The sequence below is a fragment of the Haplochromis burtoni genome, unplaced genomic scaffold (genome assembly GCF_018398535.1).
Source record: "Haplochromis burtoni strain Fernald_Lab_line unplaced genomic scaffold, NCSU_Asbu1 Contig_132, whole genome shotgun sequence".
In the NCBI taxonomy this organism is placed as follows: domain Eukaryota; kingdom Metazoa; phylum Chordata; class Actinopteri; order Cichliformes; family Cichlidae; genus Haplochromis; species Haplochromis burtoni.
This window is the reverse complement of record NW_024582493.1, coordinates 483125-497753: the sequence shown is the minus strand read 5'-3', so window position 1 is coordinate 497753 and position 14629 is coordinate 483125. Positions and strand designations below refer to the sequence as shown.

At 42.0% G+C, this 14629-nt stretch overlaps 1 protein-coding gene across 3 annotated transcripts in view; it reads left to right on the top strand.

Annotated features, from left to right (window-relative positions):
- Window positions 1–14629, top strand: part of tpst1 (tyrosylprotein sulfotransferase 1) — an 82245-nt gene that overhangs the window by 43179 nt on the left and 24437 nt on the right. For all 3 annotated transcript variants that reach the window (XM_005930836.3, XM_005930835.3, XM_005930837.2), the window contains exon 2: window positions 11373–12403. In XM_005930836.3, the coding sequence (XP_005930898.1) occupies window positions 11547–12403 (857 nt within the window). In that variant the 5' untranslated portion in view covers window positions 11373–11546. The remainder of the gene's footprint in view (window positions 1–11372; window positions 12404–14629) is intronic.

Below are 14629 nucleotides of genomic sequence, written 5' to 3'. Positions count from 1 at the left end.
GTTGCCTAACATTATACCGGTATTACCGTGAACCGTATAATATGACCCAGCCCTAGTGTAGGGTTAAAGGGATTTCCAGTTACAACGTAGATTTCCTGCTGAAGCATAAGCCTTCAGTCTGAGAGTAAACTGCTGTATTGGGATGATATGGTACTATCATCTTAAAGATGATAGATGGGGCCTGATTATTTAAGACTTTATATCTGAGGAAGGATCTTAAATTAGAGCGCGGATTTAACAGGGTGCTAATGACGAGAAGCAAGTAAGGGAGAAATATGCTCGCTCCAGTCCCTGTCAGTACTCTCGCTGCAGCATTTCGGATCAACTGAATGCTTTTTACAAACCTGATAATAATCAATTACAGTAGTTCAGACTAGATGTAACAAGTTTTTCAGCATCACTCTGACGAAGGATGTTTCTAATTTTAGAGAGTGCACGAACGTAAAAAAGCAGACTCGCATTTGTTTGTTATGGTCAAAAACAACTCAGATTCTTCGGTGTTACTGGAGGTGAGTATGTATCCGGCTAGACACCATGTTCAAGATTTTTTGTGCCAAGTACAATAACCTCAGTTTTATCTAAATTAAATTCAGTTTTATTTACATAGTGCCAAGTCACAACAGTTGCCACGAGGCACTTTATATTGTAGGGTAAAGACTCTACAACTATACAGAAATCTTACAAGCAGGAAATCAGAGGCCATCCAGGGCTTGTCTTTAGGACATTCCTGCAGTGTAGCTAATTGGTGTGTGTTATCTGGCTTCATGGACAGATAGAGTTGAGTATCATCGAATGATACTGGCTAAGGAAGGCATGTATAATGTAAACAGAATTGTTCCTAGCACTGAAGCAGCGTCTGCAGTATGCATCTAAAAAAAATCACTTTTAAATCCATTATAGTTTATTTTAAATAGATTTTAAAATAGGTTGCTTTTCTGACTGGAGATAAAATTTCTCTTTGTCAGGAAGAACATCTGGTGTAAAAGTCTGCCAAGTATAAAGACACTTTCAAACAGTTAAGTTACATTTACATGAAATAGTTCAGCTTGACCAGCTTAATGACTCAAGCGCACACACAGATATTTGTACATATCTGTTTAAAGTTTAAACTGTATTTATTTACTAGAAACTCTTGTTTTTTTTCGTCGAGTTTTGCACTGAGTGGGACAACATGCAATTCCGTTTTGCTTTTTGGCATCATGACAATAAAAGAATCTGAGATTCTGGAAATAATCAGCAGTGAAGAATTATCCAACCATCCAGAATATACCATGGTCCAAGAGGAATCAGAACTGAAACATCCTCCTTCTACCGATGGCCCTGGCAGCACGTCTGTGTGCTACTGCGTTCAAAATTGTATTCATGCTGGTGGCTGCCGACTCCATAATTTCATTGTACGTGTACCGTACAATGACAGTAAAGGGCTATTCTGTTCTGTTCTCACAAGGTCAAGTCAGTGGCAGATTTACCCCTCAGCTGCTCTTTCTTGTCATTCTTCGTACTGCTGCATGATGTTAGGGAGTGGAGTTGTTTCTCCACTGAGGTGAAGCTCAGTTACCTGAGGACTGCATTACTTTTGCAGAGAGCATTGAAAGCAGTGTTCTAAACCTGACAGAGCCGTTACTTTCTTCACTAAAGTGAGATTGTTGCGGTGTGAAGTGTGAATGCTTCCTGTGTGAATTGCATGTAGGACACAGAATTATAATAGAGGAAACTGGATGGTTTTGCTGACGTACTGTGGTGACATAAAATGCATCTTCACACTTCTAAACCAAAAACATGTATGTTTAAGTCAGCTTCATTGGGATTTACCATCTCTGTTGGTCTGCAATTAAACAATAAATGAGAGTCAATCCAGCAGTGTCAGTTACATTAATAAGGCTCAATGTTGTATTCGTGGTAAAGCACAGACGGAACAGCTGAGCTGTTTCAGGCTTGATACATATATGCACTTACAGCAGGTGATGGGAGATGCAGACATGTCAGTTACTTTCAGCTGGACGGCCTGTAGCAGCAAACAGAACCAACCAATCAATTCACAGTTAATTTTGTTTATATTCAACTTCCCATAATTGTTCAGTGTAACTGGATGGGTGTATCGAGCAGATGAGATGGAAAGGTAAGAAATGCTGCTGCAGTGAAATCAGTGGTGTGTGAGAAAGGACGAACACAGCACAGTAGGAGTCGCACAGTGCTCCCTCGCTATAACGCGGTTCACCTTTCCCGGCGTCGCTGTTTCGTGCATGCTATTTTATTTATTTTTTTCACAGCGCATTGTGTTCTGCGTCCTGATTGGCTGTAGACCATTGCCAATCTCCTGCCGTGTCTCCTGTCCAGTACAGAGTGTGTTCAGCTTGTCAAATTTACACAAATCAACGATCCTAGCAGTGTGACTCTGAAGTGCTGTACTGTATGTTTGTAAGTAAGTAACAAACACAACAATGCCGATGAAAGATTTTGCACCGTCAAAGGCTCCTGCAGTAGCTCCCAAAAGGCAGAGGACGATGCTAACCATCACACAAAAAGCTTCTGGACATGCCAAAGGAAGGTAGAAGTTACCGTATTTTCCAGATTATAAGGCACATTAAACAAAAACATTCAAATAAGTCAAACTTTACTCATTTATTCTTCTTGCTTCCTCTACTTCCGTATCATTGATTCATTAATGTTGTATTCTCTGGCAGCTGCTCTATTCCCATGTTCTGGACCTGAAAACAGGGTTTGATCTTTGGCTTCATTCTATGATACTGAACTTATTTTTCTACGAAGGTTTGAACTTTGAGAGTTTAAACAAGAGAGAAAAGTGTGAAAATGTTCATACCTGTCTGAGAAAAGAGTATAAAGTGTGTAGTGAGGAGTTTCTTAAAACATCTATAATAGTTGTAAAAAAAAAAAAAAAGTTGGCTACTTCGCGCCTTTCACCTGTCGCAGTTTGTTTTTAGAATGTAACTCCCGCGATAAACGAGGGACGACTGTATTTAAAAAGTGCTATATGTCAGTTAACAAGCTGGATCAGCCATTCAACTTGGTTGATAATCAAGGCCCCACAAAGCCTTTCTGTGACATTACCCTCACACAGCATTGATTGGGAGTCCTCTGTCAAAGTTTCTGTTTGGTTCTAAAAAGCTGATGATTTTGTGATACTCTGCTCTGAGCTGCTTGGGCGTTATTTCCACGGTTTGCCTTTTTGACGTTTGTCAGAAGTAGACATGGGGTGTGGTTTTGGTACACGCCGATCTATTGGCTAAGAACAAAAGACCTACTGCTCTCCCTTCCTCAGTGGAACTTGAGCTTAGTGGAGCTCAAGGGTTGTAAATATAAGAGGAGAGGAAGACTGTTTACCCTCATTCCTAGTTTCTTTGTTGTGAAATGGCTGCAGGTAATACAGAGGTTAGCACGGTCTTATTTGGTTTTTGGCAAACTCCACCATGACTTTCCTGTCTCGGGGTGAACGGAAACCCATCACTGGTCCCTGTCATGTGGTTAAGCTAGAGATTCATTGGATTTGTACAGAACATCTGATTTATTACAGAGGTTGTGGGCAGGTTAAAAGCTGTGGTCCTGGTGATTGAGCATGCGGTTGTGTGGTAGTTTGGGAATGCACCAGATCACGGATCAGAAATGAAAGGATGAATCATTATCAGTAAGAGCCTGACGACCAAACTCACTACTGTTGTTTCTCTTCAACAGTGTAAACACGGGTAGGTTAAGTGACACCGTGTCCTTGTTGGACTCTGTAAACAAGGACACAGTATTGTCTGTTAGCATGCAGAGCTACAGAACCTCAAGGATATTTGGCACGTAGACTGGAGCAACTAGGGATCGAACCACCAACCTCCTGATTAGCATATGACCCGCTCTGCGTCCTGAACTACAGCCGCTCCATACATGCTTGCAAGCTTGTATTAGTAGATGTGGTGCAGCCCAGCTAGCTTCTATTTGTGCTGTGCTCCCATAGAAGGTAGCAGAGGCAGCACGTTGAATGTGTGTAGCTTTGAGAGTGTTTGACAGATTGTTAACATCAGTTCATTTTTCCCGTTTCTCTGCCAGGGAGAGTGTGAGAGAGAAGGAGCATTTAATGGGAGAAAAACAACGTTTCACAAGGCTGCTTTTCTTATCGTTTAACATCAGACTTGACAGACATATGAAAGGATCTTTCGCCTCCAACTTACTTTTTCTCACCGCTATCACAGACCTCTCCCATCAGGACTTCATGAGGTGCAGATGCCATCATTATTAAGTGTTTCATGTGGTTTGGTTTCACTGTTGCTCCACTGAGAGAAGCCTTAGCCTCAGCTGCTCGCCCTAACAAATCAATGGGAAAAATATCCTGCCAGCAGGATTACATATCAGCAACAGGAGAGAAGAGCCTCAATTAATTTAGTGCAAACACATCTGAGCCCGGTGTGAGGTGTAACAGGACTCTGCTCTGAATATCAACTGCAGTTTATCAGCAATGCCACTGTAAATCTTCGTTGTTTATTAGCCTTCCCCAGTAATGACAGGTTAGGCAGTCCCACTACACAGAAATACACAAAATGAGAATCTGCTACTTCTAAAAGAATTTAATTATTTGATAGTGCTTTGAATTGCTGTAAAAGAGCAGAGGCTTTATCAGAATAATGTTCCTTATTAGGTATTTATCAGTACTAAAGTGTCTTATCAGGTTTGGTTATTGCAGCGACCTGTTTCTAGATAACATACATTTTGACCATTCCACAAAGACAGTTGCTTTCTGTTTCATGTAAACTATCTTTTTTGAATTGGAGCTAATTGTGTAAACGGCATTACATTTCAAAGGACACCTATCCTTAGATTTCATCTTCAGAATCAGAGTAATGGCTTCATGCACGAACAGTTTGAGAAAACCCAAATAATACTTTCTGCTGGCAGCGTCTCTAAATCATCACAAAGTTCTCGCTTTGTCTTTGGGAGACTGCAGATGTACAAGATGTGTGATAGTGTGTCTTTAAGCTAAACGGAGTGGTATTCATGAAGCACTTTTTTTTGTTTGTTTGTTTGTTTGTTTTTTTTTGTTGGCTTATCGGAGCGGTTTATGAATCTGGGCGGTGTCTTTATGTCATGTGGAGATGCACATGAACGCCAGGTAACAGAATTGTTCCAAAACACTGGGACATGCAGGGAAAGGTAGGTGTTGTTCCCAGCTTCTAGGGTTACCAAATCACAAATTAGCATATTTTCTGCACTATAAGGCGCACTTAAAATCCTTTAATTTTCTCAAAAATCGTCAGTGTACCTTTTGTATGAATTCTGGTTGTGCTTACTGACCTCGAACCGATTTTATGTGCTACACGGCGCTCAAAACATGTCAAAAAATGTTCTTGTGCGACTTTGGTAAGCTACGAAGCCGCACCGCTTGATGGATTGTCAGAGCATTACGGCTACTGTAGTCAGGAGCCTCGCGGAGTAATCTGGGTCCTAAACTCCGCCACTTCAGGTCCCAAAGTCAAACAAACACTGCAGCATCACTGAGAGTTAAAATCTGTCTAAATTCTTTCATCTTTAATAAAATCATCAGCTTTGCTGCTTTACCGGGTGTAACAATTAATTTTAACATCCAGGCATCCATGAAAACAGAATTTATTACATTTCACGGAGTTAGAAGTTAGCAGGAAGTTACTGGAAGTTAGCGCGCTAGTTTTGCTAGTTACCTAAGCATGATATAGCATGTTCTGACTGAGAGATTTCTGAAAAATTCAAACGTACAGCTCTTCTATCACTTCCAACATAAATGAAGACAGAAAACTAAACAGCAGTGGCGTTTGTAGGGTTACTGAAGTTGGGCTAGCTGGTATATAATGATGTGCTACGTGATTGCTAGCGGCACAGCTATGTTAGCATTACACAAACACAGTGAGGGATTCTGGTGGTTAGAGACAAATAGTCGCATGGCAGGATGCTGTAAACGGCCCAAACTTCAGTCAGGAGAACAATTGAGATAATCCATCCACAATACGAGGTCAGTCATTAATATACTGCAACAACATGGGAATAGAGCAGCTGTGATAGAATACAGCATTAATGAATCAATGGTACAGAAGTGGAGGAATCAAGAAGAATGAGTTGAGTAAAGTTTGACTTCTCTGACTTTGTCGCTTAATGCGCCTTATGGTCCAAAAAAATACGGTAATAATCTGCATCTTCATCTCATCATCGTCTCAGTGAAACGATTACGGTAATATTGTCGAGCTCATCCTAACGTTAGTTTTAGTGCTTAAACTATGCAGAAAATAAGATGTTGTTGTTTCTGGATAATGACAATGACCATAAATCATCACATAGTAGAAGTCAGGTGTACAGTTTTGGTTCATTAAATAATTCAGAACTCACTCAGTATAGCCGTTTTATTAGCGGTACCGTGAGGACTCATTTATTGTTTTTCTCACCTTCCACGTCTTTAACGCTTCTCCATTTCTCACCCTTACTTCCTTTCAGCTCTTGTGAAACTTTTCTGGTCTGATTGTTATCAGTTGTTTAAACCAACTTTCAGCTGCTTCTCTCTCTGTGCCGCTCTGTCAATTTAAAGTGTCAATTTAAATTTATGTAACCTCAAATGAATTAATGCGATGATTTAGAGTTTTTCGTAAGGAGAAATCTCAGTACAACCTACACAGATTGGTAATGTTGAAATGCCAGTGACGATCAGTAGGAGAAATTTACCTTTAAGTGCAGTTGCAGCAGTCTTCAAAGGTGTTGGCCACCTACAATGCTTTATGACTTCCCCCTGACCTTTAACATTGAATCACTGAGCACACAGATGTGAGATTGTGTGGGTGCGGTAGTTATGAGTACCTGTCGGCAGAGTCACCTGCTTTAGAATATATGAACCTAATGTATGTTGTTTTCACAGCTGAGCTTATTTATCACCCTTTTCCACGTCCACCTGCTCGGTTTGACTCGTACCCTAACTTGATAGTAGATTTTTTTGAATTTAAGTAATCTTGTAAGAATTATTAAATAGATTCCAGATGACTTGCACATGATGGTGAAGTGGTCCTTTACAAGCTCATTGATATATAATTTTTAATTTTGTATTTATTTAGTTTTTTGGGTGTGTGTAAGCTACTGGGATTGCTCTGATATTTAAAAGATGTTGTTTATCAATGTCCTTTTTCTTTCTGTGTAAACCTCCAGTTTGCTCGCCTCGGAGAGTTGGCAGTTTGAAAATGACGCAATGTTAGTTGCATTGAGCTGGCGTAATGCTCTGAGGAAATGTTGACCACAAGCAGTCAGCTTTAGTCTGGGTTCAATCTTCTCCCCAAGTAAAGATTTTACATGTGAACGTAGTGGGAAATCAAAGAAAAGCTACAACCTCACCTTGTTTGAATGAGGATTTGTATCGGACAGTTATGCCACTATGAAACTGACTTCAGCCCTGGAGAGCAGTGGACCGGAAAATAGTTTGACTGCAGTGTCTCCAGTCTCGGATGAACTGCACCGTTAAGCTCATACAGGGATGCGTTTGCTCGGGTCGTTCGCATATCTGCTGTTGCAGCGTAACTTTGGCCCGACGCTCGTAACGTAAGTGAGACTGGCTGGGTGGGCATCGTATACCCGGAGTTGGGGTTTTGACCATTGCACAAAATTGTCTCTGAGTCTGTATGCGTGCTGTGGGGAAAACCCTGTTCTAACGTTTGACTCTGTGGTTTATTTTGAGCTTTCTTTTACTTCATGTTCTTAAACTCATTTGCAACTTAAAACAGATCTGCAAGACAAACGTATTTAAGAGCAGCGCGTGAATAAAAGGTTTGACGACATTAAGCCCACAAAGCCCGGCAGAGCCGGTACCAGGACCGTGACCTCGGGTAAAGTGAAAGAAAACATGTTTCTAGTGTCCAAATCAGCAGCACTGTTCCTGTAATCAACATTTAAAGCTTTACTGGGAAACCGCAACCGCGGTCCTTCATCAAAGCACCAACAAACTTTGACATGAAGGAAAGCGAACTTTGTACCTGCTCCATCCACCACTGTTTGCTTTACATAGATAAAAATCTGCAGGAAGTCTCCAGAAGTTGTGTTAAAATATGCAGATTAACTGTTAACTTACCAGGGGTGGGTCTAAAGGTGGGCATGGCATGCACTAAACCATATTTATTTTGAAGTTTTCATAATATTTTTCAGACTGAAAGGGAAATAATATCAAACATTGTTAATTAAATCGCGTTAAAAATCTAAAAATTAAACTGACGAGAGGGATTTTAGGTTGGGCGGTGAATTCTTGTTGATATTAATGAACGTCTGCTCCATCATAATGTCAAGGTTCTTTATTTGTCACATGCATAGTTATACAAGTATAACACACAGTGAAATGTAGCCTGACACGCTCCTCGACATGTGCAAAAAAAATAAATAAATAAATATATATATATACACACACACACACACACACACACACACACATATAAACAACACAACACACACACATATATCACACTGGGTGAATGTGCAGTAGTAGCAGCAAGCAGGTGAATTCTGTACATTAATATGAATAGATATCTGACTTGATATATGTCTTGTTTTCAGCAGCACAAACTTTGCATCAAAGCACAGGGAAAACTTCAGTATGCTGCTATGCTCACATGCTCCTTTATAGGCTTACAGGCAGAAACTCACCTGCACACTTAAACACACAGCCAAACGCGCACAATGACTCATAAAGCTTTCCAACAAGACAGAGTAAACATGCTTTTTTTTTTTTTTTTTTTTTTTTTATGCCTCAGTTTAGATTTCATATTTACTTTACAGTTAATTTTGAAAGGGGCGTATTTTTTTCTATTCTGAATATTTATCATTGCTCATTAATAAGACAAAAGTATTTCTTATCCGATTAATCGATGGAATAATTGATAGATTAATCGATAGCTTCAGCACTAATTTCATAACCAAACCGCGTCCATGCTTCTCAGCTAACCCCACGTTTAGAAAAACGCTCCTCAATTTCCTTTGTCTGGTTCTTCTGTGTTGCCATGGTGACTATTGGAAACCGTCATGTAAAGCAATTAAAAAATATTGCAGTAAACGGTGTATTTTGCAACGGCACAAAATAAACGGGGAAACGAGAGACGTTTTAATACCGTCATCCACAACGTCATCACATCCCAGTCTGCAGTTGGCTTTGGGAGGAATGAAACCACTAATCAATTAGAGAAAGATGATGTTGTGTCTGGTGTTCCAGACGATGATGCATCCAAATGGCACTGATGATGATGCAAACGTGGAGTTGGCTGCATTGGGTTCCGCCTGACCCGTGCTGGTGTTGCAGTCCCCGCTGTTCCACTGCTGTGGACTGATGCTGTCATAGGCAGCTAACCATCATGCTCATATGAGGTGGAATCTATGTAAACAGACTAAATAGTTAATACAGGTATGAGGCTAGGTGCTAAAGAGCATTGATCAAAAAATTTAATGGCAACCTGAATCTTCTTTGGCGTTAGACAAAACTGGAGCAGCCACAGGATGTTTCAGTGAACGTAATATGAATACATAGATAAAAATCTCTGATGCAGAGTTTTTGCTTCAGTTAAGGTTTTATTGCATTAGGAGACAAAGGCATTCAGTATTGTATCTCCTGGATGAGGTGTGTGTTCATCTGTATGTGCGCAGATGCCTTTAAAAGAGCATGTGATGACGGCAATGAAGAGAGAGACCAGTCAGTATTCTCCGAGCGCAGATCTGAGGTTTGGCCTGTGCTTTGTTGCAACATTTCGTTTCATGTTCTGATTGTGTAGATATTAATAATTAGTGTTAATAATAATTCAGTGCCCAGCCTAACAGCCTCTGGTCAGTGGCTTACTGGCACGTGTGCTTTTATTGGCCCACAAAAAAGAATGAGCTTTTTATATACATGTTATTTGTTACTGCAGTTTAATATATTTTATATTCGTCTAAATCTGCAAAATAATCTACTAAAGCCTTGAATTAAGACTCCATGCCCCCATTTAGATTCACCCTCTGCTTATCGCAGGTGACACTGGCATATAAAGTAAAATAGCTGCTGTCAGCCTTCAGCAAGCTGCCTGGTCAGACTAAGTTAGCAGTTCAGCTGTGTACGTATGCTTTCATTGGAACAGCTGTGCTATGGATTTACTGCTGTGTAAAACAAATAGCAGAAAGTTCACATGAGTTTGCACATGATGTTTCATGAAGAACCTGCATGAGCTTTTTCCCAGGAGTAAAGGTTTTGATGGTGATTACAGTATAAGTGTGGGTGTTTTGGACGTTTCACATTCAATGCTAAACTATGATAGCATCATCTTCACTGCTGCTGTTGTGTTATCAGTGTCTTTGTGGAGAAAGCTGTGGGCCGCGTGAGTTTAGGGTTGCCGTAGTTTTATTCACATGCATGCTCCTCAATCTGTTTCTGCTGTAACACTCACGGTTACATGGATTAAACAAAACGTCAGTTAATTGATGAATCATTGCTGCTCTGCAATGCACCAACCACACATGTGCACCTAGCAGTGAACCTCAAGCAGACTTCAAAGAACCATAACAGGAATGACTACTCAGTCGTGCTGTCTCTCCCTGTGTCAGCAGCAGAGTGTAGCTGAGGCCTAAGTGCTCAAAGCTCCTGTACGGGTTTGACGTTGATGTTTCCAGACAAAAGGTTCTTGAGGCCAAAAGTCCAGATACCTTGGATGCAAATGGCTTTAAAGACAGAAGATCATTTTATTTAGACAGTCTACCAGTATTGTTAACAAGACTGAATATGTGGTTTGAAAGTGAGGATTCACTTTGCCCCTGCCTGCTGTGGATTGCCTGAACCCTAACATCTTCCTCTTCCAGTACGGCCGACTGTGGCTGTTCTGCCAGCACAGAGAAAACGCTCCAGCAAATATGCTGTATTCAGCCTGCAGCTTTCACTTGTCAAAAACTGCCAGCCTGCCCACTGCAGTATGTATGAGCAGGATGTGTGTATTCACTGAATGCATGCACACATTGTCCTTTCTGCAGAATTAGCATGAGTGGCTGCCCATATCATAATTAGAGGTTGACAGATAAATGTCGCAGATGAAATATGTGCCGCCAGAAATTCAAAGCTGGGATGCAGCTTGGACACATTTGTTGTTGTGTATTCTTAGTCTGTTATTAGCAACTCGTTATTTCTTTCATCAAACTTTGACTTGCAACACTTTAAGGTCCACTAGAGTGTTGCAAAAAACAGGCAGAGCTCGTTTAGTTTGCTTCACCCTGCTGGCCGGCAGGACATCGACCCCAAATTTGTAAATACGATAACTCGAGAACGAGGCGAATCTGGACACAAATGATTCTTTTCAGTTCTGTTGTATCAGTGTTTCCTGTGGTGCGACCAGATCTCAATGTGTCTCTTCTCTCTTCTCTCTACCATGCAGGCCTCATGGAGCTGGAGACCAGACACCTGCTGTGCACCAGGGAGCTCGATCCATGCCCGGTTCCCAGTAAACAAACATAAAGGGTGGGAACCTTACTGGCCCTCTACTTCCTTTACCCCATACCCAAAAATCGCCCCTGTGGTTATCTTGTCCTCTCCCTTCTGTGGCCCCAGCATGATTGGCAAGCTGAAACAGAACTTGCTGGTGGCCTGTCTGGTCATCAGCTCGGTCACAGTTTTCTACTTAGGCCGCCATGCAATGGAGTGTCACCATCGCATCGAGGAGTACAGCCAGCCAGGAGGAATCCTGCCTTTGTCTGGGCTGGGAGGCAGCATGCGGACCACCTTACGGACAGGCCAGAACCTCAGCATGCCGTTCATTTACAACAAAGACATGCCGCTCATTTTCATCGGTGGCGTACCCCGTAGCGGGACCACACTAATGCGAGCTATGCTGGACGCCCACCCCGAGGTCCGCTGTGGTGAGGAAACTCGCGTCATCCCACGCATCCTGGCCATGAAACAGATGTGGAGCCGCTCGGGTCGGGAGAAGATGCGCCTGGACGAGGCTGGCGTGACTGACGAGGTGCTGGACGCCGCCATGCAGGCCTTCCTGCTGGAAATAATCGTCAAGCACGGTGAGCCCGCCAACTTTCTGTGCAACAAGGACCCATTTGCACTGAAATCTCTTTCCTACCTGGCCAAAATATTTCCCCGTGCCAAGTTTGTGCTCATGATTAGAGACGGTCGGGCTTCGGTCCATTCCATGATCTCGCGAAAGGTGACCATTGCTGGGTTTGACTTGGGGAGCTACAGGGACTGCCTGACCAAGTGGAACCGGGCCATAGAGACGATGTACACTCAGTGCCTGGACGCTGAAGACAAATGCCTGCCTGTGCACTATGAACAATTGGTGCTGCATCCTGAAAAATGGATGAGGACACTGCTGAAGTTCCTTGATATTCCCTGGAATGATGCCGTTCTCCACCACGAGGAGCTCATAGGGAAAGCTGGAGGAGTGTCCCTCTCCAAGTAAGTAATACTGATGGCATTCCTACAATTTTCCTTTCCCAGCCCTGTGTTCTGTGCTTTTACTTTGAAAGGAAACGTCTGGTCTGGATAATGTCAATCTAACGTTGTTTTTCCTTTTGTTGTTTTGTAAAAATTCTTAAACTATAGACTTTTGGGAGAAAAACGGTGAATGTTTCATGGCAAATGTGATCAGTTGTAGCTCAACTTTGGCTACAGTTACAGTAACTAAAGTAAAATGTCAGAGTGACACATCATTGGCTGATGTGTCTTTGATCCCTTTTGTTTGTGTCTGCAGGCGACCGTTTTGTTAACATGCAGGGTAAGCTCTTTCATTACAGCACAGCTCTATACGACGCCTTTTTGGGAAAAACTCCTCTTCGTGCAGTTTGCTCAAACTCAAACGCCTCCTTTCTTCACTTGTGTGTCTGTTGTGTTAGGACTGAGTGCACTAATGAGTAAAATGGGTGTCTGTGTGTCTTATGCTGAAGACGCATTTTGGGGTAGCTGAGCTGCTTCCAGTGCTCTGTAGCTGTTACTAGCACAGCGCACGCTGAATCATCATCCATCTGTGTTATGTTATGATTCATTTCCAGCTCGCTGCTCTGAGGATCGTTGACGTTTTGGACATTTAACCCCGTTGGAATGTAGTTTATCAAAGCTGTTTCCCCCTTTTATCCATGTATGTAGCTACAGTTTCTACACAACCTTCTTTCTACAGCTGCATTGCTGAAGCTCTGAAGCTAAATGTTTGGTGATGCAAGAAGCTGTAAATTGTGTCTGGCCCACAAGCTCCACTTGGTGAGCCAGGCTTGTCGTATATCACATTCCCACTGCAATAGAAATGCGCTTGGGAGCGCCCATGTCGACTTGGCTTTCAACTACTTAGCCTTGAAGGAGAGAATGTATGGATTGACTATTAACCTTAAGGTAAAAGGACTTGTTGGTGAGCAATGTGTGAAGTGAAATGTCATGTTCTATATAATCTGAGTTCTTGATGGTGTTAAAAACAGGGACTTGAAACGTATCCTCCCTGTTCCACTGTTATATTTCACTACAGATGAAACATCCTGCAGCTGCACACAGTGAGACTCATCATTAGTGACTTGAAACATATGAGACGATGTCTGCATTGCTGCACTGTGAGCACGTTTGCCTAATGGCCCTGCCTGGTGTCAGAGTTGTTTTGAATACTCTGCTATGGGAGGCTGGCCTCTGGAAGTTTTTGAGGAAACTTTTCTCTGCTTCATATTACCCCCAACCCCCTTTGCTACCACGGTCTTCCTGCCACATGGTAGAAAACACTCCCCATTCTCCAGGAGATATTTAGGCCACATTTTGTTATTATCCCTCTATGAGAACACTTCCAAGTTTCTGTTTAAAATGCTTTGCATCTATTGAGCAGTAACTGCCCATCTTTACTGTAATCTTCTGTGAAGACATCCAACTTCCTCTGTCGTAAGATGCGAGGGCCGAGTTCTTTCCTGCCAAATGGAAATTGCTAACCGGCCGTCTTCTTTCTTTTAGGTTTTACATTTACAATAAACAATATTAGTTTTAAGGAACGGTGAACATGTAGGCGAGAGGTCAGTAAAGTTCAGTTATGCCCAGTTTTGAATTGGATAGGATCAGGTGGGTCAGGCCTGCAGCTCATTTCCATTTGTGGACAAAACGCTGAATGCATTCAAAATAATTCATATTCTAAATACACATAATACATCTTATATTTTCCGTGTATACAGTTATTTCACACTGAAAGTTCTTTCCGTTGGAGGGCAGTTTTTTCCTCTGCCCTCAACCAGTGCCTTTAGAGCACTGGGATCAGGTCACCCACTGATTGGGAGGTAGGTGATTTGCATCAAAGGGGTGTGTGTGTGTGTGTGTGTGTGTGTGTGTGTGTGTGTGTGTGTGTGTGTGTGTGTGTGACATAAAATAAAGCGTTGTATGTATGTGCATCTGAATGGGTAAATTGATTATTACTCAATGAGGTTAGAGCTCTATATAAACACCTTCACCATTTACTTTACCAAGGAGTCCACACTACATAAGCAGGAGACTGACCTGGGGCCAGTGAGTGGGTGTGAAGCTCTGTGTGCTTTTAAGTGCTTTGGTCAGTAAGGCTGTAAAAATGCTGTGTTAGTAAAGTTCAAATGAAGCCAGGAAGCAAAGCTGGAAGAACAAAAATGCCTACTATAATTTTTTTGTCAGTGTCACTGCCCTGTCATTAAG